Raw genomic sequence first — 25,953 nt, 5'->3', positions numbered from 1 at the left:
GTTCTAGGACCCTCACCAGCTTCATTGCCCTTCTCTGGACATGTTCCAATGTCTCAACATCCTTCTTGAATTGAGTAGCCCAGAACTGGACTCGGTACTCAAGGTGTGGCCTGATCAGTGTCGAGTACAGGGGTAGAATAACCTCCCTTGTCCTACTGGCCACGTTGCTTTGATTGGAAAAGACCTTTAAGATCATCTTGTTTGCTTATTTGATGGATCAAAGCTGAAGAAATTGTTACAAGGGCTCAAAGTAACATTTAAAACAAATGCTTGTTGTTCTTTCCTCCTTAATTTACAGTGGGGAAACGTTTTTGAATCTGCAAGCATCCTTGCAGTGTGGAAAAACGATTCCCCCTCCCCCCACTCCATTCAGGTGCAGTTTCCTTTCCTGCCCAAAAGACCATAAAGCCAGCTGGATGCTGAAAATTGCTTTTCAAGAAAGGCAAATCTACGTTTCTAGCTGCAGGTCAAGCAGTGTATCCTAAAAGCAGAAAATGTGCTGCTTAAGAGCCTTTGCACATGATGGGAGGTGATATTTTACAAGACTCCAAAGCAGTTCTGATAGCCAACAGGAAACCAAAGTCACAGCCTACATACTGAGGCGTTAAACTGCACCGTGACATCGATTCCACTCCCAGCTTTTTGGGGTAGGAGTCTTATTTTGTACTAGTGTCACCCCTTGCATTGCAGACATCTGGTCTCTTGTCAGGGCTTATGGAAACCGTGATATTTCTTCTCTCACCCTTGGTTTCTGGGGAGATCAATGGGAACATACAGTTACATAGATGTCACTGTATCGACCCTGCTGGACCTCTTCTGCAGTATAAAGCAGCTATTGATTCACACCTCCAGTCAGAGACTTTGTCTGATGTATGCAGGCACTGTGCACAGCCCAGCATGCTAAGGGGAGAAGCTCTGAGATGACTGAAATCATATTCATTTACAACCCCCATTAGACATCAGAAAGGAGAAAGCAGATACAGCCCAGATGTAGCCCATTTCCACCGGCACTTAACAACGCTTGAGAAACCTGTGATCTAGAAACTGACAATATTAAGTGGGGAAGGATGAGATTCAGTACCCTTCCAAGATTTCAAAGTTCAAATATCTCCCTCAAAATACTATCCAGCATCAGGTACAAAACCCATTCAGAATCTAACCCACTGCTTTTAGGCACAGGGTGATCAAAACCGATTTTCAGATGCAGCTGTAATGGAGAGGATGCAGTGGGATATCTGCCTGGCTGCCTGAGCTTTACCAGTACTCTGAGCAGAGTACAAAGCAAAGGATGCCACCATTAACACTGGAGACTCCAGCAGCCCAAATGAGGAAATTCCCTTGGATGGGAAACTCTTTAGACCAAACTTCAACCCATCCTTGGGGTGATCCTGGGCAGGAATATCTGAATTCCCCTCCACCTCACCCCAGAGTTTGGAGTGTGTGTGCATACCCATAGTTTCCCACAGTTCCTGTGGTGCCATTTCTGCCAAGTCTAAGCTTCATTCAGGATGAAAATGCCCTCAGTGCTGTGCCTGTAGAGGTCTATCTCAGGCCTTTGGCAACTGTGGTCCAGAAGTAGCTGCTGCTTCCTTTGAAAGGCCTTGGCAGAGAGGAACAACTCACTAGGGCCTGATGAATGGGAAGAACTCTGTTTACAAAGGGGATGGACCTTAGCTGTTGGCAGTGCTACAGGAGCTAGTCTCAAGGAGCTTTCCTCTCTTAAAAGGCTGCATATCAGCCAAGGTCTAGATGTGGAAGACCTGATGTTTGCTCCCTCAGCAACTATAGCTCCTCTTAGGATTTCTCCAGCAGAGAATGCAGATCTGCAGCCCGCAGATGAATTGTCAGTGTGGTAAATCCTCTCTCCTGCAGACACCTTACACCTTGTTCTTTCAAGCCTTTATGCTGTGGTCTGCAGATAAGTGGCTGATGGGTTTCAAATCACTGGTCCTTGTGCTCTGAATTGGGAACTAGAGCTCATGCTTTCATTGCACAAAGCTGGCACTGAGCTCACCAGCTCCTTTGAGCTGCTGCTGGTGACAGCCCACTTCCTCACCTGCTGACTGACGTTGCTGTAACACCTTCCCAGAAATCTCCTACAACAGGGAATCTTTCCTGACAGCCCATCACTTGGTCCCCTCTTTGGTCAGTCACCACCCCTGTTTGTCTCGATTATTGACTTTGCTGCTGTTTGAAATGACCACACTCGCTACTGGCCCTTGCCTTTGTGCTCTCAGTAACTGGAGTCCTCAGCAAACACAAGTGCTAAGCATGATCTGTCATCTAACTCCTTTTTTTGTCCTTCCAATAAATGCCTTTACATTCCTTCAATTTGTGAATGGGGTTTGGCAGAGCCCTTACAGAATTCCCCCTTGCTTCCATTTGCACTTCAGTAAGAGTCCATCATTTCTACCCTGACCCCAAATAAATTGGCAAAGACAGAACAAAAAACAACCCCTACATGCTCTGTGCCTATTTCTGGTCAGAGGTCTCCTCCAACCCTTTCACCACAAGACCTGGGCAACCCTTGGTCAATAACATAACCTCCATAAAACTTGTTTTCAAGCAGTGTGGCTTTTATCCCCTCAACCCATTGCAGGGTGGGGATGGAGCTAGAGCTTTATTAAAAGGACATGCTGAGACACACATTGAGGCAGCAGCAGTGGGGAGACCTGGACACTGGACTTCAACTTGTACCTCGGCTGTGACATTGTCTTTCCCCTTCTGGGACACAGCTCCAAGAGGCTGTGTAACTGCCTCCTTTCTATGCTACGCACCCAGCCCTCACACATCATTTGCCTGCCTACTGAATTGGTCCAGCTGTGCCATACTTTATCCTCAGATCACCTTCCCACCTTGAATCCGATGGTCTTATCCTTTTAAAACAGGAGCCGTGCTGTGTGCAGCTTCGTCATCCAGCACGTGAGCCAGGCAGACCCTGAGAAGCACCACACCAACAACCCAGAGCTGTAACAGCAACCAAACACCCATCAGCAGCCTCCAGAACATCAACCAAGCTGCCTGCACAGCCAACAAGGTGCACTGGGGCTGGAAGGGGCCAAGGTGGCACAACCACAACTGAACAGCACAAGTGCTAAGGTTTTGACAAATGCTCAATTCACAGCTGAATGTAAAACCCTCTTCTGTGGCTCAGTAAGCCTCTGCTCACTAAAACTGCGTCAATGGAAATGATCAAGAGGGGCATTTTAGGCTTGCAGTGCCTGTAAAACTTTGTGCTCTTCTTGTTTTACAAGCTTTGGTTGCTTGAGCCAGGACAAAGCTTCAACACACTCTGCAACTGCTTGTCCTTCCCTGGTGAGCCAGCCCTCCCACTCCCATCCATGGGTCTCTCCTGCATGCCTGGCAGCTCTTCCTCTGGAGGATGCTGCAGGAGTGCTGGGACAAGCAGGACCTCCAGTGCCACGTGGTAGCACACCAGTCCCTTCCCATTACAAGCTGCCTTCAGGAAGCACAACCCGCACCCAGCCCGAGGAACAAGGCACAAAGGTGGCCTAGTGAGCCCAGGCACAAGCGAGCTCTGGGCTCAGAGGCCCCTCTCCAAAACTAACAGCCTCAAGAGGAACATCCAGCTGTGGGGATGGTGAGATGCACAGCACCGCACTCTGCCAAGCAAATCAAAACCCGGCAGCGGAAAGCCCATGGGGAGATAATGCGAAGGGGAGCAAGCGACCTCTGCTGAGGAGGGACGGAGCAGCAGCACGCTGGCGAAGCAGCTAAACCAGAGCAGATCCTGGGAACAAAAGGCATGCATAGTCCGAGTCACCAGAAAAGACCAACCATAAATTTCTCCTGGCACAGCCGCACTCGAACCCTGTGCAGCCGTGCACAGCGCTAGCCTGTAAGACCCAGATGCAAAGCCAGGTACACTGCCTTCTCCTGGGTCCCCATTCCCTAACCCTGTCTCCAAGAAACATCCCATTTGCAGGGATCAAGCAGGATCTCCCTGTCCTCATCTGTAGCACGATTGTGGGCAACTTCTCCATCATGAGAGTGCGTTAAGTGGGTGCTCTGTGTAGCAGCTGTGCCTCATACCGAGTATCCTCAGCATCGGGTCCCTCCCATCACCTCATTGCTCTACATTTTTGAAAGGAGTCTTTATCTGTCTGCTCCCCTTTGGACTTCTCCGTTTGTGACAGTCACCCTCACACGGTCCCAAGCAGGCAGTTCACTCCACACCATCCCCAACATGAAAACAGTGCAACTGGGAGGCACTCTAGTTATCAGCATCTCCAGACGTGCTACAGCCACATCTGTGCAAAAGAATTAATAACATCCTAGAAGCACTGCAATTCAGTCCTTGTGAGTACATAAGCACAGACAAAACTCAAGGGGAGCTGGTTGCAGCCCTCGGGAGCGGTTCTGATCTCTGTGCAAAGCTTCACAGGCTGACACAGAGCAGAGCTTGTGCTGAGCCCACAAAGGAGCTGCACGTCCACCCCTGGCCAGGCTCTGCGCTCAAAGGGCAGCTCTCGGAGCGGGGTGACCCTCGGAGTGGAGCTGCCCCCAAATCCCTTCACCCGCTTTCCACCCTTTCACCCCATCTCGCAGCCCAGCCGAAGCTGGTAGGAGGAGAGGGATCCTGTACACAACTTTTTCAAACAGCCAGGCAGAAGAATCCCAGTCCCTGCAAGGGAGTGTCGGTAAATCATCATTACATCCGAGAACGCAACCAGAGGGATTGTTAACCCTTTGCTAGTCCCCGGGAAAATAATAGCAACAACAACGACCACACATTTCACCACGAAAATAGCGCAAGCTGATCCTAGCCGTGTGAGAAAGAGGTCGGGCAGCGTGTCTGGTTCTTTTCTATCTAAACATAGACAGATAGCAAGAGGCGTTTGTGCGCGGGAGCGGACTCTGAGCACATGAGGCACATGCCGCAGGGCACCCGCCAGCCGCTGCCCCAGCTCAGCCCTCCCCACGGCTCTCCACTGCCTGAGGACCGCGGTGGCCAGCCCCAGGTACTCGTGTCCCCACGGTCCCGCGGGACAGGAGCAGGGAGTGGCATCCCCCCCTGCTTCCAGGAGGGACTGGGGACTCTGCCCGCCAGGCCGGGAAGGGTGCAAGTGTGCGGGGTTGGGGGGTTTGGGAGTTAGGGGGGCTGGAATTGCCCATCCTTGCATCTCGCGTGGGTGCAACACCGGCGCCCACCCCCCGGACCAGTTCCCGGGCTAGGAGCTTCTTCCCCGGGTGCATGGGAATGGGGGGCGGGGGGCTCTCTCCTGCCCTTCCCGGCTCCGAGCCCTCATCCCCTTCCAGTTCTCATCCCCTTTTTGCACACCCCAGCACCATTCCAACCCTCCTGCTGCAGCGTGGCCTCCCTTCTCTCCCAGCCCATTCTCCTCTGCAAGCCCAGGAGTTTTCACATCATCCCCTGGCAGAAGGAATGTCTTCCCCCCACCCCATCCCCAACCACCCGGCAGCGGAGCTCCCCTCTCGGGCCGGCTCTCCCCTCCCGCAGCCCTGCCGGGATCCCCCGGCTCCCCGGGCACCCCCATCCCCGCCCGGGACGCCCTTTCCCAGCGCCGGGAGAAGTCGGACTTTGTACTCACCCCCTGCCTGCTGCTGTAGCTCTGAGTCTGGAGACCGGCTCTGATTCCGGCTCCATCACGTTTAGTGCATTGTCTCTTTCGGGCAATTTTTGCGGCAATCCATCAGAAAAGGGGGGACAGGCTGGTTTGTGGGTACATCCTTCCCAGGAGCTCAGCTCTCTGCCTCTCTAAGGGGCTCAGCCGTGTCAAAGACACCCCCTGGCCCGGACGGCTCACTCCTTCCTCCTTCTCTTCTGGGTCCTTTTGCTTACACAGATCTTTTAATCCCATTTAACTCCCTCTCGGCAGACTGCAATTACCTTGGGAAAAAGGAGAGAGAACAGAAAGTACACGCTAGGAAGCCAGGCTGGCCCATGGTCTCTGGATTTCTTGCCTCTCTCTCTCTCTCTCTCTTATTTTCCCTCCTCCTTGTTAATAGCACAATTTCTGTGATCTCTGATTTCCAAAATCCTTGATTGAAAGTGGTTTGCTTTTTTTTCTTAGCTGTTACTTTGCTGTTGCTGTTTAGTTGTTGGTTGTAATTATTGCTTTTATTTGCAGTGCAGATGTGCCTCCCACCACCTCCCCCCAGGATCTCTCCTCTAGACTTAGAGAGAAGAGGAAAAGGCAGATTTCGAGAAATGAAAATTATTTAAGGATGTCCCTGCTGCCTCTCTCTGCTGCCCTCCTCTGTAATACTGAAGAACTTACAAAAAATAATACAAAGTAAATAAATAATTAAAGAAGAAGTAGAAGGAAAAAAAAAGGAAAAGGAAACTGTTTTGGCCTGAAGAGCTGCTGAAAAGCAACTGAAGATCCCTTCCAGGTTCCACGGAAGACATGCATAGGCCTCTGGTCTGAGGGAGGCTGCTTGATGGAGGTCCTTTTTCCTCTGCCCTCACCTGCCAGAAGCCCTCTGCCCAGACTGGCTTGGACACACCTCACCACAGGCTGGCGAAGGACTCATGTTATGAGGTACTTGACACAGCTTTTCCTTTGGGCTCAAGGCTTGGTGGGGGGCAGCTGGGTGCCTGTGGAGGGGACTCGGGCTCACAGAAAAGCCTCCCCATGCCCCTGCTCCTCTCCTTGCCCTGCCCTGCTTCCACTGAGCACTCAGTGTGAGGCATCTCCAGACCTTCTCTCCTGCTGGCACCAGCTGGTGGCAGAAGCTGCAGCCCCGGAGGGCAGGGAAAGGAGCATGAGTTTTCCTATGCAAGGTCCATCAGAGCAAATCAGACCCCAAGTCCCTTTAGCCGGCTCCACCTGAAGAGAGGACTTTTGCATGTGGGTAAAACCTGCATCCCTGCGCCCTGTCCTCTCCCAGCTCTCGCTAAGCCCCACTAAGCTGGGACTCAGCCGCTCTGCGCACCCCACGGTGACCAGCAGGTCCCTTTTAACCACAGCAGGACACAGCAAACCCCTGAGCTCTGTGAGATCCTCTCAGGCAGGTGAGTGCAGCCCACCACAGCGAGACCTCCCACCTTGTCCCCGCACCCCTGGGTGCCCCTTGGCCCTGCTCCCATTCCCCTGGCACAGCGTCTCTGCCTCGGGCACTTACTTTGCAGGCAGGCGAGAGGCACCTTCTCCTGGCAGCCCTGCGTTCATTTGTCCCAGCAGCTTATGGTAATTTCTACTATCCACTGACAACAATAAAAGCAAGAGGAGGAAAAAAAACCAACTCAAACCCCCCTAGCGACACAACACCCCTAAACAGCAAACCCCAAGCCCCTTCCTCCCTTCTTCCCCTTCAGTCTGAAGGCGTCCCCTGTGCCGGGGGCCAGCGAGCGCAGGCTTTCTTCTCCTGGCAAGCCTGACGTTCCCTCAAGCTCAACAGATAATCCTTCCCCAGGGCTAGTGTGGGCAGGTCCCACTCGGGCCGTCGCTCCCCTCGTGGGTCACGGATGCTGCAAAGATCCAGGAGAGAAGAGGGGTTGGGACCAGGCACTGGGAGGGACATGGATGTGAAAGCGGTGGGAGTTCTGAGCCTGCCCCTGTCCTTTTAAATAGCTGCAGCCAGGGGACTCCGCCGGCGGGCTGGGGTGCTCCAGGTATCCGGTTTCAGCAAACAGCAGCTAATGAGCAGAGACCCAGCCTCCGAGGGGCAGGTTCAGGGCTGCTCTGCAGACAGGGGGGCACCCCGGGCATCCTACCGGCGAGGGATGGGGCAGGGATGAAGCTGGAAGAGGGAGGTGAAAGCTGAGGGTGAAGAGCTATTTGGTCACTGCTGCTCCAGGGTGGAGGGCAGGTTGTAGCTCCCTGTAGCAAGTCCTGCAGGGCAAAGGGCAACTCCTGCGAGGTGCTGAGTATCCAGCACAAGGCTGAGGCACCAGCCTGGATCTGGGTGTCAAAGCTGAGCTACCCCAGTATCTTGCCATGTGATCTAAAGGCTCTTTTTCCAACCTAAATGATTCTATGCTCCAGTGATCATTCCCCAAGACAGGGTGAAGGATCAAGCAGAACTAAAGCACCTTGAATGTGGATATGGCCACTAAGCTTACACACACCCCATGACAAAATTAGAGCCACAAGTAGAACCAGTGTCAACCCAGCAAGTACCTAAACTTGAAGCTAGAGAGGAATGATGCTATGCTTGGAGCAGAAAGTTCAGGATCCACTGGCCTGACTCAGCAATGCAAGTTTTACTCAGAAAACTGACCTCAGAATGTGGACAAAAATTAAGGTTTCCACCACAAATCTGATCTCCCATCCACATGACATCTATTACCATGCATGCTAAGGACTTCTCTCTATGAGTATATTTGACTTGTGGTTGCTTTCCAGGACTGTGGTTTTGTGCCTCCCATCTTCTATAGGCATAAGATTTTGTTCATACCTTTGCTGTTGAGAAGCTGAAATTTGTCTCCTCGCTTGCTGCAACAGATGAAGCTTTAAGGAGCAACAAAAGAATGTGTTGTGGCTGGGGTAGATAACTAACAGCCTGCTGTCCTCAGGAGAAACTTGAGAGTGCAACCCAGTTACACATTCAGATGCTTGTAAGGAACTGGTCTGCACAGACAAAACTGTCTCAAGGCCCAGGAGCTCAGATGGCCCATCCAGGCCAGCCACTGGGACTTCAGGGACAAAAGGCAGGCATGCAGTTTGTCAGGAGTCACACAGGATCTCTGTTTTCCTTTGCTGTTTTCCCCCAGCTGTTTCTCCTGTGTTTCTCAGTCATGCATTCCTCCCTGAGAAACGTGTTCAAGCCAAGCCTAAGTGTTTAAGATAAAGCTTTAATCTACTAAAAAAATGCTTTGCAAAGAAGAGCGTGGGAACTGCTGTGCTGTTGAATACACCTTGTATTCTGCTCTCCTCTACCTTTTCTCTCCTCCAAGCACACCAAGGGTTCAGTAACCTCCCTCCTGCTCAAAAATCCCACTCTGCCAGGAAAGAACAAGGCTCTGGCTTCCCAGGGTGAAACACAGACTAGAAAGGGGGGGTGGGGGGGAAAGGATGTGCTGCATCATTTTGCAAAGACATAAGCAAATGGGATGCGTAGGGGTAACTGACTGGTGAGCACCGGCAATACTTTGGGTCCACAGCACTGTGCCAAGGGCCACCGCAGAGCACGCTTAGAGCCCCATCCTCAAGCACTCTGCACATACTTAAGTGTGCTCAGATGAACACTTTCAAACCAAACCAGTGCACAAAAGCTTTTGCTAGCATGGAGACAGAAATGTAACTCAGCAGTAGGAAAAAGGGAATTAGTTTAAACAAAAGGAAACCCAGCACTGCTGAAGCCAAGACTAGTGCCAAGCAAATTCAGGTTCAAAAACTAGACCTCATTCTTCAAAAGGAGAAAAGCCACAATATATGAGCTGAGTAGAAATATATTTAGCAGATTTATTCTTTTCCTCCTTCCAAATTTAAATAGAAGCCATTTTCAAACACTAAATAAACTGAAGCAAATCAGCACAGCGGTGAAATGAAAAATAAAAGAGGGGAGGGGGTGCTGAAAAAAGTGAATTGGAATTGACTGTTCTAGTTTAATTAGCCAAAATAAGAAAAGTACAGGGGAGGAGGAAATGCCACCACACACCACACAGCATTGGGAACAGGGACCAGAGGAGTTGCTTTTGACAAAATGCACCTCTCCAAAAAAGCAGCATGTCATTACTGCCTGGATAAATACAGCAGCTGAAATATTCATCCCTATTTAGCCAGTTTCCAGAAGCATCAGTACCCACCTCTCCTCAGGATCCATAGCATGCTTAAGCACCAAGGCTCTTATTAATATAAATGTGTCTCTTTGCTCCTCCTGGAAATCCAAGCTTGGAGGCAGCTAGGAGCCATGGCGAGCACGCCTTACAGCTGGGCTACATGACTCACATGCCCAGCTTCACTGCCCCGAGGGACCCCAGACACTAACCTGGGCTTGGCCTCTCGTCTTGGCTCAGCTTAAGGACAACACTGAATTGCAGTTCAATCATTTTCACCTTTTGCACAAGTCAGAAAATCATCCCAGATCGCTGGCTGCCCCCAGAACTCACAAGGAATTACAGGGATATGTTTGGATATATTTAGCTAAATGCCCTATTCAGACTGAAGCTGTGGCACGACCAGACAGAAGGCACAGGCAGCCTGAAACCCAAGGCACCGGGAAAACTTGTGGGAGGGATCAAACAAACATGTGAAGGAGAGGTGGGATAAAGAGCCTTTCACTGCCCTCTGGGCTGGGGATCTGCATCCAGCCTGCATTGGGAGCATCTAAACTTCACACCTGGCTAGGAGTTTGTCCTGGCCTTGCTGGGACACAATCATGGAATAATTTTTTCCTTTTGAGGAAAGCAGTGTATTTGAGGACTGCAGCACCCAATTCAGTGTGTCCAGGTGGGCAGGAAAGCCAATGGCATCCTGACCTGGATCAGGAACAGTGTGGCCAGTAGGACAAGGGAGGTTATCCTTCCTCTGTACTCAGCACTGGTCAGGCCACACCTTGAGTACTGTGGCCAGTTCTGGGCTCCTCAATTCAAGAGAGAGGTTGAGGTGCTGGAAGGTGTCCAGAGAAGGACAATGAAGCTGATGAGGGGTCTGGAACACAAACCCTATGAGGAAAGGCTGAGGGAGCTGGGGGTGTGCAGCCTGGAGAAGAGAAGGCTCAGGGCAGAGCTCATTGCTGTCTACAACTACCTGAAGGGAGATTGTAGCCAGGTGGGGTTGGTCTCTTCTGCCAGGCACCCAGCAATAGAACAAGGGGACACAGTCTCAAGCTGTGCCAGGGGAAGTATAGGCTGGATGTTAGGAGGAAGTTGTTGGCAGAGAGAGTGATTGGCATTGGAATGGGCTGCCCAGGGAGGTGGGAGTTTTGCCATCCCTGGAGGTGTTCAAGCAAAGCCTGGCTGAGGCACTTAGTGCCATGGTCTGGTTGACTGGATAGGGCTGGGTGCTAGGTTGGCCTGGATGATCTTGGAGGTCTCTTTCAACCTGGTTGATTCTATGATTCTATGATTCTGTGACATGGCACTTGGGTGTTGTTTGTGGCCAGCCATGCTGTGTGGGTCTCCACAGCGGACAAGGTCATTTTTAGCAGTTTTGAGTCAGCCAGGAGCTAGAGCCAGGGGAAGTGAAAGCCAGAGCAGGTCACAAACTGGACAGAGGTATCCCATGCCATAAACACCATGCTTGCTATGAATTAAAAAACTTTAGTGGGCAATCTCTTCTAATGCTGACTATCCCTGGGGAGTGCCACCCATCATTCTGCTGCCAAGGTCTGCTCCTCTGTGGCCATTGTGTTTTCACTGGAGCTGTGGTGCCCACAGTACCTGGCATCCATCATTCACAGCTGGGAGTGTGCAGCTCATGACCACGATGAGGGCTGAGTGTAACTTTCTCTTCTTTCTATTGAGTTATTGTTTTATGAAACCTGTTCTCATTTCATCCCACAGGGCTCCTTTCCTTTTTCTGGGATTCCTCTGCCAGGAATGGGAGTGTCATTGGGTGGCAGGACAAGAGACTTAAAGAAGACAGAGTTGCTAGATCCATAGGGAAATGGAACCTACCCTATGGGAAGTGCCACTGCCATGGAGGTGTGACAGTCCCTGCCATCATGGGAGGACACAGGTCTGTGGAGCTGGGGTTGCTCAGTCTGGAGAAGAGGAGGATGAAGGGAGACTTTCTCCTCTCTACTGTTACCTAAAAGCAAGTGGAAGCCAGGTGAGGCCTGGCCTCTTCTCCGACGTGACAAGTGAGAGGCTAAGAGCAAATGGCCTCAAGTTGTACCAGGGGAGGTTTATATTAGTTATTATGAAAAATCACCTTGCTGAAAAGGTCATTGGGCACCAAAAGGGGCTGCCCAGGGAAGTGGAGAAGTCACCACTGCTGGATATGTTTGAAAGATGGATAAGGAGCTCAGGGACATGGGCTAACAGTCGTGTGCAGGGAGATGCTGAGTTATGGCTGCACTCAATGACCTTAAGGTCTTTTCCAGCCGGGTAGTTATATGATTCTTGTTCCCAGTGTGTGCTTTGGAGAGTATTATTTTTACAGGAGCTGTGGAGAAAGCTCAGAATCAGGGAAGGAACCAAAGTCAGTGCCCCAAAGTGCTCCTTCCCCCCTTCTCTGCAGCCTTTCTGGCAGCCTGTCCTGTGCCTGCCACAGGCCAGCGGTGACATGTTTGAACTCCTGCAGCCGTTTGATGTAAAATGCTTTAAATTCCTTGTGGGAACACTGAAGGCTTTTGTCTCTTGACCAGTGCCGTGGGGATGCCACGGCTGCCAGAGACTGATCTTTCTGTGCTTTCCAAGTACTCCCTATCACACCGGGCTGCCCAGCCAGCCGAGAGGCAGCAGTGGCTGTTAATCATTAAACTGAGCCTCTTTCCCATTGCAGTGAAAGGAAACACAATGCAGCCAGGCGAGGCCAGGCTTGCCCTTCCCAAGGAAGTGCTGCCTGCTGATTACAACTCTGACACACTTCTCTTTAGAGATTTTGAGAGCTTTGGCCTTACAGGATGGCTGTAAAGTGTTCAACTGGTGTTAGAAATGAGCAGTGGTGGAGTCACACATCAGCATGCTTTGACAGGATTCTGGCTCCTACTTCTTCATTGTCTTTAAGATATCAGGCAAAGGCTGCCTGGTTTTGCCAACATAGAGTCATAGAATCAACCAGGCTGGAAGAGACCTCCAAGCTCATCCAGTCCAACCTAGCACCCAGCCCTAGAATCAATCCAATCAACCAGACCATGGCACTAAGTGCCTCATCCAGTCTTTTCTTGAACACCTCCAGGGTGAGTTGCTCCACCACCTCCCTGGGCAGCCCATGCCAATGGCAAATCACATCACATTATTTTTGCTGTTCCTGAGCTGCATTCAGTGAATTCTTGGTTTAAAACCGATTAAAGCCATTGGTGCTACTTGGTAAGAAAGAGAGCCAACAATACTGAGTAGGTTTGAGTGTGACCTCCAATCTCAGAGCGAACCAGGCTGTTCCACTGTCCTTGGCATAGCGTGATGATCTTGTGCTACATTTTGAAGTGCCCAGCAGAAAATCAAGGCCAGTTTTCCTCTTTTATCAAGGAGGTTAAAAACAATCCATCAAACCATCAAAATCCCCAGTGGTCTGCTGCACACAGAGCAGCAGTTCTTCCAGCCTGGGGGTTTGCTAGTTAAGTGTAGTAATGCATCAGCGAGCACAAGTGCTTTTCCCACTGGTGTGCCAAAGGACCTTGTTCAGTTAGAGGAGATGGACGTGTGCTGTCCTGGGTGAGAGCAGGTAACATGATCTTCCTCTAAAGAAATAGCACATCTTTTCTTCCTGAAACAGAACCACCCTGAGAGCCTCTGCTCCCGTGGCAAGGACAGACATTGCACCTGTATGCAAAAGTGCCTGATGATCTAAAACATTTCCTGCGTGCTGAGGGACAGCTTCCACCATGGTTGCTGCTACAACAGCACATGACTACAGCAGGAAGCACAAAGCAGTGTGTAAAATGTAAGCCTGAGTTCTGCAAGACACACATATACAATGCTCAGGCACCACTGCCTGCTTCCAGCATGGTCTGTCAGCTTCCCAGAGATACCAGTAGCACTTGGTGCCTGCATCAATGGATGAACACAGAATTGATGTAGGTAGGAGCAGTGAGCCTGACCTGTTCTGAGCATGTTGGACAACGGTTAGGTAGATGTAAGCAGCAAACTTTGGAAGATATTGACCATGAAGTCATATGAAGTCCTTTCAGGGATGCTGTTCACTCTGTAGGTGCAAGTGCATAAATGCGTGGATGTGATGTTTTGGCAACTGGACCCCACAGCCAGCAAGCTTCAAGGCTGAGTTCAAATGGGAGGCAGAAAACAGTGCAAGATTATGGCCTTCAGGAGACAGCACATTACAGTGCAAATGCCTAGTACAAAGATGTTTTTGCAAGACAAACAGAAATTAAGCCTGGACCAGATGCTAAGTAGTTTCAGTGGGAAGGGGAAAGGAAGAAGAGCTCAGAAAACATCAAAACAGCTTCTCATTATGAGCAGCATTTAGGGCAATACTATTTAAAACAAAAAGAACAAGTTTTTAACAAGTAAAACAAGATGGATTTTTTTGGTTGTTGTTTTGGAACTGAGAGCTTTTGGCACATTGTCAGTTCCAGCTGCTGTGGGAAAGATAATTGTCTGCTGGTGCTGATCAGGCCTGCAGGAGCATTGTACTGGTTGAAGAGGAACCGTACCTGCCCTATGTGAGGAAGACACTGAAGTGAAAATGATAAGTCCAGAGCAAAATGAAGGAAGGATGAGACTAGAGAGAGCTGAGATGAGCATCTCCTGGGCTCCACCCTGCACTGGGCTCACTAATGACACCAGAAAAGATTAGTATTGACAAAGATGAGACACCTCTTCTGTGTACACATGAGTGTATGTTAAGCAAAAGATTTTACTCCACTAAATTCTGAGGTATCAGCACAGAAAGAACCCTGCAACCTGATTTGTGTCCAAGAGTAACTCAGAGATCCAAACCAACTGTATCCCAATTGCTTGTTTTAATCTAAGCTGAGATGTACTGCTCTGACACCATTTCTTTCAGTAGTTGCATTCAGCTGTTTGTGCAACCAGAAATGTTCCTCACCGTTTTGCTGACAAGTGCTGTGGCTGGTTAGATGGGGAGAGGAATCACCTCGTTTCTTACAACTGTTTGGTCCCAGATGCCTCACACTGAGCCAGCTGCTCTTCCCTGCTTGGAGGCAGCAGTGTCCAAAGGCTCACAGGCTAACCTAGATCTCAGCAGAGCTTGGGTTTGCTTTTCACTACTCCAGTGACCTGCAGGGTGACCTGAAGCAACTTAAACCATTGCCTTTGTGCCATTATTTTCTTGTCTCTAGAGAGAAGCTTGTGATATAGATCATCTTATGCATAAAGAGTTTTAAGAGCTCCAGACATCAAGTGCTGCCAGTAAACTGTTACTACTTTGCTATGTAGCTGGCAGCAGCCTCTGCTGCAGGAGAGTGCACAAATCTATTTCCCAACCAGCTCTTCTATTCACCACAACCTGCCACCGTCCAGATGCACACTTCACTGGGGATCACTGCACTTTATCTGCTGTAAAGCCCTGTGTAAAAGAAACAAACCCTGCTGATTAAACATGCAGTTTAAATACATCTTCTGGAGTGCAGCAGACAGTTCCTAGGGCTTTATCTGCACCGACTGAAACAGAATCCTTGCTGCTCAGAGCAGAACAATGCTCAATTTCTTCATCCTTTGCCTGAATTGTTAACACATAAAGCAGAAACACAGCCCATTTTCACTGAGAAGGTCTCTTCTGACATACTCAGTGTGTTAACCAAGAGTATCCATGCCTGCTTCAAAGCTATTAGCTTTTTTTTTCCTCCCAGCAAACACACCTCTTCATATCTGCACACTCACACTCTCCCTCCACTTCAATAGCAATAGTATCTGGTAAAGCACTCCAAGCTGGAGCCACAGCAGAAAGACAGTATTTGCCCATCTTGGAGTAAGAACTAATAAGAGACAGAGTTGAGGCTGTTCTTCTAATTCCCCCCACTTGACAAAAAGAAAAAGCCCCCCCCAAAAAATCAAGTCAATATTTATACACCCACTGGTGAAATAAATCCCCCAAAGAAGTGGGCAATAAAGGGAAGGGATTGAAACAGAGTTTCGTGGAAAGGGACTTTGTTGGCTTACTTCTTTTCAGATCTTGGGAGATACTTGGATGTGTTTTGGTGTTTTTGCTTGTTTGTTTGGGGTTTTAAGGTTTTGTTTGTTTGGATTCTTTTTTTCATACTTTGAATCTTTTAAAATGAATTTATTGTCATTTAAATGCAGCTGTACTGTGCAGAGTGCATCAAAGCAGCTTCACAGTGGGACCCCTCATTAAGGACCATAAGCTCAGGAGCTCTTGCATGCTGCTAGACTTCATTACTGGATCTGGTGGACACAAGGCTCAGGTATGTCAGGGCTTGGAGCATCTCCATTTGCACTAAACACCCTCTTGGGATGCACTTGGCTCAGCCTAGGTGAGGCCACACTTGCTGAGCGAGAAGCAGTTAATGTTCCAGCAGGTTCAATACAGTATAAACAATTTGATCAGCATTGTCCCAGCCTTCCCAGCATGGAGACTCCGGCCAAAGGCTGTCAGGGCCAACAAAAAGACTCATATTGACTTCCCAGATCACCAGAACATATTCTTGTGTAGGGCTTGTATAGACCCACAGCTAACTCCAGCACTTCTGATGCACAGTTCTTTTGAAAAGGAATGACCTGCCAGTAACAGATTTGCTCTTTGCCTGTCACAAGCTGCTTTGCTGGCCTTCTCCTTCCACCCACATTAAGGCCCTTGGGCTTGTCTGTTCCGTGTGATTCATAAATCCCTTTGCTAAAGCAATAATCAGTGCATCAGGGACTCTGATCCCACCAACATGCCTGTTGAAGGTAGTTTCCCTCTGCCAAAGGCAAATCCCCTGAACTACGCACCTGGACTGCATCCCACTCAGCTCTGCAGTGCTTGAATTTCCAGTGTGAGCTACCACATGGCAGCCAACCAGAGCATTATGTGTGCAGTGCGATTGGCCTCTCCACACCATCCATCAGGAAAGCCTTTATTTTAGTTAGGATTTTCCTGCCCCAAGTATCCATTCTTCGATCCAGCATAATGAAATAGACAGTCCTATCGTTACTGTTTTAAATAAAGAATTCCAAATCCTTTTACACAAGATACCTCAACTTCTTACAGAAGAGAGAGTCACTGGGATGCATTTCACTGAGCTGCTGAAAAAATTCTTTCCTGGGCTAACTGCTCCAGAGCAGGCAGCACATCAGCATTCCTAACATGGCCTGGGGGGACTTAAACTGCCAGTCTCGTTCTGGATATCAACTGAGAGTGCCACAAACTTCAGATGGGCACCTCCTGTTTGCCATCTAGAGACCTGGGAGCAGATTTCCAAACATTTGGAAACAAATAAGCAGATAAATACTGCCAGCACTCACTAGCACCCTCTCCATGCTTTCAGGGGAAAAAAAAACAACCCAACCAGCCAAACACAAACCCAAAGAGTGAATGTCAGCAATGGAGTGAAAATGCTGCATTTCCACTGCTCACTCTCACAACAACAGAACTGCACTGGATATCTGTGAGCTCAGCAGAAGCTGGTATTTGTGCAACAGCACAGAGAGTTTGGCCCTTAACCATGTCACAAGTGTAGCTGAAGGTCTAAGTCCTTATGTGCAGCATGCAGTGGCATCACTGGAGAATAGGAGGCTCAGGGCTGACCTCATTGCTGTCCACAACTACCTGAAAGGAGTTTGTAGCCAGGTGGGGGTTGGTCTCTTCTCCCAGGCAACCAGCAACAGAATGAGGGGACACAGTCTCAAGTTGTGCCAGGCTGGATGTTAGGAGGAAGTTGTTGCCAGAGAGAGTGATTGGCATTGGAATGGGCTGCCCAGGGAAGTGGTGGAGTCACCATCCCTGGAGGTGTTCAAGCAAAGCCTGGATGAGGCACTTAGTGCCATGGTCTGGTTGACTGGATAGGGCTGGGTGCTAGGTTGGCCTGGATGATCTTGGAGGTCTCTTCCAACCTGGTTGATTCTATGATTCTATGATTACTACAGAGGAGCCATTTTACAGAGCAAATCAAGAGATTTTTAAAGCCTGCTTCCCATTTCCCTTTCCCCCAAAGACTCTGAGATCAAAGGAGAGCCTTGTCATTGATGAGGGTTAGTTCAGGGTCAGTTCTACGCTCCAAAAACCAAGGCAGAACCTCTGTTTACTCTCCCATTTCTCAGAAAACAGTCAAACCCTTCTTCATATGGAACATCTCATTTGTGTGTCATCAGCAAACTTTTCCACTGGCAAACTCGCCATGCTTCAGCATTTGCTTCATATGTAAATGAAATTCATGCTCTAGCAGTGTCATCTCCCTTTGCAGCCAGCCTGAACACTTTCTTCTCTCATACTGTTTCTCTTTGGCATTTCTTTTGTATGGGCTAACATTAAACTATTTCTTGTTTAGATTAAAAAGGACAACTTTTAATCTTATTCCATTGCTCATATCTTGAGATGCTCTTCTCCAAACAGCTCTGACTGTGCCTCCTTTCCCTCCAGAACCCATACTTAGCACAGCAGCCAGACCAAACCTCAATGCAAGACTTGCACTAATCAGCAGAATGGAATAAATGAGACTATTTAGTATTTTACATCTTCAAAGTCTTGACTAAGCAACACTACTTTGTTAATATTCTTGTTGGTGGCTATGCCCCAGGCTTGGAGCAGGTACAGTATTTCCTCTGTACTGCTGCTGCAATGCACCTGACAGCCTGACTGTCAAATGGCTAAGGCTGCCTCAGCTATATATTGATGTGGGTAGTGTGGCTCCCACCTTTGCTTTCCTGCAAATAGCACACAGAAAACACCCAAAGCAGCCTTCCCCATCAAACATGATGAACAACTCGACGGTACAAAACCCACTTTGATGCCTCTAATATGCCTTTCATCACAGCATCCTACAAGCACTTTGCAGTTATTAATGTGGTGCCTCATTCATCCCTCACCCACCCACCCACTCATGTGTGTTTTCCCTAACTCACTAGCTAGATACACAGAAAGCCCCAGATGCAATTCGGAAAGTGCTGGCTGTGCTCTCACATTGCCTGTGATCTCTGGGAGCTGTGCTTATAAGCTCCACTTCAGGAAAAAAACCCAAACAATCAGATCATTAGTAACTTGGCCCATCCTGATAAGGAGAACTCAGTAATCTGTCCCCACAAATCCACAGAGCCTCCCCCTGACACGGTTGGACTTGCTAAGTATTGCAAACCAGGCCTGTCCTATGTATGCGGTCAGCAAAGGGACCTTGTGAGGACATCAAGTTTCTCTGTACTCTCCATTCCTCCGTCCTGATCTGGTTTTGTCTTTTCTCTTTCCCTGACATATCATTATTAAATATCAGGAATAAACTAGTTCCTGGCTAAAAATGTCCCCAAAGTGTCTGAAAGGTAACCAGAAATGCCAAGCTGTCCATTTCCCTCCTTCTTTAAAAGGGAGGGGAAAATATCAGAGAATTTAAATATTCCTAAATGGTTCTGATCTGCATTTTATTTTATAGCTTGGATTTTTAAAGATTTCTTTTCTTTCAGTCCAGAGACCACCCTCTCACCCCTAGCAACACTGGGAGGGGACTATGCTGAAAATTACAGATTCCAGAGTTTGAAAGAGAACTATGAAAGCTTAATTATAGTTATTGACATACCAAACACCCACTGAAGGCTGCTTAACCTTCCCTTGGCCAGAAATAACCACACAAAGTGAAGGTAGCAAACTGGCATCAAGCCACCTCAGCTAGGGACAGCTTTCCACGGGCTGGGGCATGAAGACACTGTGCTCACCTCCTCTCACAGCCTGGGGAGATATCGGTGGGAGCAGCTGTCACTCTCAGCCCACTAGCAGTATCGACTTGGTTTGTCTAGGGGCTTTTTTATCCCTCGAAGAACACTATTGGATGAATTTCCCTTCCAGATGTCTTTCTCCTAGAACAGATCTGAAAGATGTCCTGTGTCTGCTGTGAGATCCCATACCCATGTTCAGCACTATTAATGCACAGCGCATCCCAGACTGTGCAGGTGCACCCATCCCAGACTGTGTAAGTGCCCCCATCCCAGACTGCACAGGTGCACCCATCCCAGACTGTGTAAGTGCACCCATCCCAGACTGTGCAGGTGCACCCATCCCAGACTGTGTAAGTGCCCCCATCCCAGACTGTGCAGGTGCACCCATCCCAGACTGTGTAAGTGCCCCCATCCCAGACTGTGCAGGTGCACCCATCCCAGACTGTGTAAGTGCCCCCATCCCAGACTGTGCAGGTGCACCCATCCCAGACTGTGTAAGTGCACCCATCCCAGACTGTGCAGGTGCACCCATCCCAGACTGTGTAAGTGCACCCATCCCAGACTGTGTAAGTGCACCCATCCCAGACTGTGTAAGTGCACCCATCCCAGACTGTGCAGGTGCACCCATCCCAGACTGTGCAGGTGCACCCATCCCAGACTGTGTAAGTGCACCCACCCCAGACTGCACAGGTGCACCCATCCCAGACTGCACAGGTGCACCCATCCCAGACTGTGCAAGTGCACCCACCCCTGGCTGTTCAAGTGCACCCATCCCAGACTGCACAGGTGCACCCATCCCAGACTGTGTAAGTGCACCCACCCCTGACTGTGCAGGTGCACCCATCCCAGACTGTGCAGCAAGTGCACCCATCCCTGACTGTGTAAGTGCACCCATCCCTGACTGCACAGGTGCACCCATCCCAGACTGTGTAAGTGCACCCACCCCTGACTGTGCAGGTGCACCCATCCCAGACTGTGCAAGTGCACCCACCCCTGGCTGTTCAAGTGCACCCATCCCAGACTGTGTAAGTGCACCCATCCCAGACTGTGCATGTGCACCCATCCCAGACTGTGCATGTGCACCCATCCCAGACTGTGCAGCAAGTGCACCCATCCCTGACTGTGTAAGTGCACCCATCCCAGACTGTGCATGTGCACCCATCCCAGACTGTGTAAGTGCACCCACCCCTGACTGTGCAGGTGCACCCATCCCAGACTGTGCAGCAAGTGCACCCATCCCTGACTGTGCAGGTGCACCCATCCCAGACTGCACAGGTGCACCCATCCCAGACTGTGCAAGTGCACCCATCCCAGACTGTGCAGGTGCACCCACCCCTGACTGTGCAGCAAGTGCACCCACCCCAGACTGTGCATGTGCACCCATCCCAGACTGTGCAGCAAGTGCACCCACCCCGACTGTGCATGTGCACCCATCCCAGACTGTGCAAGTGCACCCACCCCTGACTGTGCATGTGCACCCATCCCAGACTGTGTAAGTGCACCCATCCCAGACTGTGTAAGTGCACCCATCCCAGACTGTGCAGCAAGTGCACCCACCCCTGACTGTGCAGGTGCACCCATCCCAGACTGTGCAGGTGCACCCACCCCAGACTGTGCAGCAAGTGCACCCATCCCAGACTGCACAGGTGCACCCACCCCAGACTGTGCAGCAAGTGCACCCATCCCAGACTGTGCATGTGCACCCATCCCAGACTGTGCAGCAAGTGCACCCATCCCAGACTGTGCAGCAAGTGCACCCATCCCAGACTGTGCAGGTGCACCCATCCCAGACTGTGCAGCAAGTGCACCCATCCCTCTAGGTACCCTGACAGAGGGATTGCAGGGAAGGAGCCTTCGGCTGCAGGAACACTCTGCAGGTAGGGGTGTAACACTCCTGGGAGGGAATAAATGTCTGGACTTGGTCTGTCCCAGCCCAACCCTCTTTGCTCTGGGGCTGCGCTGGCAGGTCCTGAAGGAACAGTGCTTGTGGGCAGCTCGTTGCCCTCCGGGCAGACTCCACGCCGCCAACAGCTGCAGTCACATCAAAGCCTGTGTGTCTAACGCGATGCTAAAAGGGTTAGGGAAGGCGGAAGGTCGGCCGGGGTGCTCGCAGGGAGCCCGCGGAGGCTGCCGAGCATCACTGCCTAGGGCCGCAGGGACGGCGGGCGGGGGCGCTGCCGCGGGCGCTGCTGCGCGGTGCGAGCGGGGCCGCAGCCCCCAGCCCTCGGCCGCCTGGGGCCTGTCCTGCTGCGCTGCCCACGCACAGCCCTCGCACCGCCAGCGGGACCTGGTCACAGCCTGCGGGACCTTGTCATAGCCTCGGGAACACAACCAGGGGCCTGGAGGAGGCTCAGGGGTGACCTTATTGCTGTCTACAACTACCTGAGGGGTGGTTGTGGCCAGGAGGAGGTTGCTCTCTTCTCTCAGGTGGCCAGCACCAGAACGAGAGGACACAGCCTCAGGCTGCGCCAGGGGAGATTTAGGCTGGAGGTGAGGAGAAAGTTCTTCCCTGAGAGAGTCATTGGACACTGGAATGGGCTGCCCCGGGAGGTGGTGGAGTCACCATCCCTGGGGCACTTCAAGGCAAGGTTGGACGTGGCACTTGGTGCCATGGTCTAGCCTTGAGCTCTGTGGTAAAGGGTTGGAGTTGATGATCTGTGAGGTCTCTTCCAACCTTGCTGATACTGTGATACTGTGATACTGTGGCCTCGTAAACCAAGCAGACGTGGCGAAGGCAGCAGCGAGGACTTGGTCAGACACAGCCCAGCCATGTGCTCCCTTTCATTTCTGTCTCAGCGCTGCGGGGAGTCCCCTGCTTTGTCCCCACAAAGCTCAACATGGGTTTTTTTGAGGGGCTGGGGAGGGCTGTTCAACTTGGGCTGTGTTTGCCCCATGTGCTGCACACCTGTCACCTTCCACTGCAGTCACACACCACATTTGTGCAGAGGTTCCTGGCTCTCTCCACAAATAACAACGGGCTGGACCACAAAGCCCTAATTTAGAATGGAGCAAGTGTGCTCATGCAAAAAAAACACAAGGAAGCTTTTGGGACCTGTGGGAGTAAAGAGCTGGCCACAGGAGCACAGTTTTCACCCTCACACCCAGCACCTCGCGTCTCTCACATGGGGCTGTTAAAGAGCACATAAGGAGAGACCAAGGGTTGGATGGACCCCGTGGCAGATCTGGGCTGCATGGTGCTCGAGGGTTGTGGCTATGGGTGAAAACAGTTTAGGCAGGCTTAACGTCAGCTTGCATTTCTTTTCCACCAAGGGACGTTGTCTCATGCACTGTACAGCATGGATGTTACTCAGGCTGCTGCAGCACCAGTCCCCTCCCAGCAGCCTGTGGGTTTCCACACTCTATCTTATGGTGTTCAAGTCACAGGCTTTGATGGAAGCTGTTCCCCAGCCAGTGCACAGGGTAGACAAAAAGCTTTTGTAGGGAGGGGGAGGTCAGAAATAACCCTTTTCTGTAGGGAACTTCATGGCATGTATGTCCAGGAACTTGGTCCAGCATGGCCCAGTGCTCAGCACATTGCCTCTGTGGCTGACACCTGCAACCCCAGACACCACCAAGGAGTTGTAGGAAGATTTCCTGAGAAAGGAGCTGGCTGGTGTTGAGCAAAGCAGAGACCTTCCCAGGAGAAGTGTGATACCAACACCTAAGTATGCAGCTCTAGCAATACTTGGAACTCTCATTTACAAGAGCGATAAAGAAATCTCCCTAAATCTGGAAGCGAGGAAAGAAATGGGATGAAAGCTAAGACTGAATGGGCTAGTTATTGAAAACACCAGTAGTGTACTTATTTATTTCTCCTCTCCTGTGCACCAGCTTTAGTGCACTGAATAGCTACAGAATTCACTGGCATTATTCCTAATTTTACAATGATTTGGGAGAAGAGGGGACAAAGGCAAGCAAACAAAGCTAATTGCCTTCAATGTTTTGTTTATCTGGTTTTTGTTCAGCCAAACAAAGAGGACGTTGAGGTCCAAGCTGACTGTGGAGCCACAGAACTCTTTTGCTCGGCTGGTCTGTTTGAAAACAGTTTGCAGTTTTGGCATCCAGCATCTTCAGCGGCTACCACTAGCACGTACTTTCTTATCTCCATCTGGTCACTGTAGAAACTCTGGTTACTTCAGCCACTGTTTCTACAGATTAATCAACCTTGCAAAGCCCCTCCAAAAGAGCAGGAAGTCCTCTAAGAGCCAATGCCTTGGTCATAAACAACAACAAAAAAGTAAAGCCAAGAGCAAATTAATCACTGGATGCTATTTCCAATGCAAAAGTCCAAGCAGGAAGAAAGTCTCAATTTTAATACCAAACTATGTGCTCTAACCCATCCGTACCAAGATGCTTTTGTTCTTTGTGCCAGAGAGGAGCAGACTGAGCAGAAATGTAAATAATATGGCATGCTGTACAGAGAGAGCCTGCTGCTGGCAACAGGGAGTGGAATATGGATCACTCAAGCCACAACCGACCAGTTCAGCCAGCCTGGGTTGTCTTTGCTGCCTGCTTCGGCCAGCAGCTGAGATTTCCCAGCGCAGTCTGAGCGAGGCAGCAGGATCTGCAGGCACCAAGCAGAGGAGCAAAGCAAAGAAGGGGGAGTTTCGGTGGGCAGATCCAAACTGCTGTGATTTCTAGTCAGGGGTAAAACATCTTGTTGAACACAGATGTGCCAAAGATGCTGAGAACTGAAGTCACTTAAACCTTTAAGAGAGGCTCTAGCAAAAGAAGGTCATCAGAGATTAAGTAACCCAGCAAAAACAGGCACAGCGATCTCCAGATGTCTGTTGAGGAGACTGCAAATCTGTCTCACTGCTGCAAGGTGGGAGTGGACAGGCTTTGAGCAGCCACCCAAAAGAGAAAGTTGATTCTGAATGGTCCTAAAGTGCCAACTGCTCTCTGCAGCTACCTGAAGGGAGGTTGCAGCCAGGTGGGGTTGGTCTCTTCTGCTGGGCACACAGAGACAGAACAAGAGGACACAGCCTCAAACTGTGCCAGGGCAGGTTCAGGCTGGACATTAGGAAGAAGTTCTTCACAGCAAGAGTGGTTGGCATTGGAATGGCTGCCCGGGGGGGTGGTGGTGGAGACCCCATCCTTGGAGGTCTTTAAAAGGAGGTTGCATGAAGCACTTAGTGCCAGGGGTTAGTTAATTAGAAGGGTTAGGTGATAGGTTGGACTTAATGATCCTAGAGGTCTCTTCCAACCTGGTTAATTCTGTGACTCTGAGATTCTATGATGCAAAGGGTCATCAGTTCGTCTTAGACCTTGCATCTTCCCAAACAGGGAGCAGTAGTTGCAGGGCAGGTGTTAGGATCAAGAGTGGTCTGCTACTGACTCTTAGGAGCATGCAACAGTAGTGGTTTCCTAAATTCCTGGGACTGTAAGTATCCTTTTTTGACTCAGAGAAAACTGAGTGTGTTTCTAGAAATGTGTATTTCTAGAAGGAAAAATGAAAACCATTTGAAAAGACAGCTACTAAAACAAAACTGCAAGCCAGAAGGCAAACAAAACCAGCCCCAAATCTATTATCTTTATTATGACATTGTGAGCATGACCTTAGGCCATCTGGAAACTGGCATCAAATACCTCCCCAGGAGACACCAACACAACTCTTCCTGAGTCTCAGCAGAAAGAGCAGTTGGGAGGCTCAGGGCAGCATCGCTGGTACCAGCATGGAGCCTCCAGAACAGGCTGGTGGAGCATGTCCTGCCCATCCCTCACTTGTGCCTCGCTGCTGGCAGCAGCTCGTGGAGCCACTAACACCACCTGCTCCCATCCTGGAAAATAAAGGCAACCCTGAACACTGGCCTTTGACTCAGGGACTGGGTTTCACTATGCTCTCCCAGCCCTCGCTGTGCCTGCTGCCTTTAGCACCTTTCCCAGAGGAGACTTTACAGTAGGAGTTTAAATGCTTCAAGTTACAAAGCTTGGGATTTTGGGAATCATTCTTAAAGTCAGGTTCCTCAATGCTTTTCTGTTTCTAGAGCACAATAGGCTGCCCTGTGGCACCAAGTGGAGGATGGATTTGGATGAGCACTTTACAGTGTCTGGGAGAGACCAGCCAAAGGGTGCCTGACTAGCTCAGGGCTTGTTGCTCAGTAACCAGAGCTGTTACAGTGCCCTCTCTACAAGAATTTGCCATCACTCCTGCCAGCTCAACTATAATAAAGCAACTCTTCTATTATATGATTATTTTCTGTTTACACAGTCTTTTTTTTTTTTCCCTCAGAGTGGATGCAGAAGGAGCAAGGGAAGGTAAAAACCAAGGAGAAGCCAATGCAAACAGTCTGGGAAGGACCCTTTGAAAATCAGGCAAGTTTCAAAGATTTCTCTTTCGAGTGTCCTTCACTCTCCTCCATCAGGGAGGGAGCACAGAAGAATTAGGTCACAGAATCTGGGGAAAAGTCAAACAAGCAAATCTCAGCTGAAACCACTGAGGTTAGTATGTCATGAGCCTGTTCCAAAGGGGAGAGTTTCTGCTCAGTTCCACTGAAATGCAGGCAAAATGGGCTTAGACTAAGGGGGTGGAACACATTAATGTCTGCTCAAATTGCTTTTAAATATCAATGAAAATGAGA

The 25,953-nt window shown here is 50.0% G+C and overlaps 1 protein-coding gene and 1 long non-coding RNA gene across 2 annotated transcripts in view; one reads left to right on the top strand and one right to left on the bottom strand.

The window, feature by feature from the left end:
- Window positions 1-6,145, bottom strand: part of LOC135190255 (collagen alpha-1(XXVII) chain-like) — a 170,223-nt gene extending 164,078 nt beyond the window's left edge. Inside the window, 1 exon segment of the mRNA XM_064171406.1 lies at window positions 5,574-6,145. Within this exon segment, the coding sequence (XP_064027476.1) occupies window positions 5,574-5,629 (56 nt within the window). The 5' untranslated portion in view covers window positions 5,630-6,145.
- Window positions 6,146-6,147: 2 nt separating this feature from the next.
- Window positions 6,148-25,675, top strand: LOC135190256 (uncharacterized). Its single transcript, XR_010308463.1, has 4 exons — window positions 6,148-6,527; window positions 11,435-11,702; window positions 15,818-15,939; window positions 25,605-25,675. It is a non-coding gene; the product is annotated as an uncharacterized LOC135190256 (long non-coding RNA).
- Window positions 25,676-25,953: the final 278 nt, after the last annotated feature.

This window comes from Pogoniulus pusillus, chromosome 35, assembly GCF_015220805.1.
Source record: "Pogoniulus pusillus isolate bPogPus1 chromosome 35, bPogPus1.pri, whole genome shotgun sequence".
Lineage (NCBI taxonomy): Eukaryota > Metazoa > Chordata > Aves > Piciformes > Lybiidae > Pogoniulus > Pogoniulus pusillus.
Note: the sequence above shows the minus strand (reverse complement) of the source record. Positions and strands in the feature narration are given on the sequence as shown.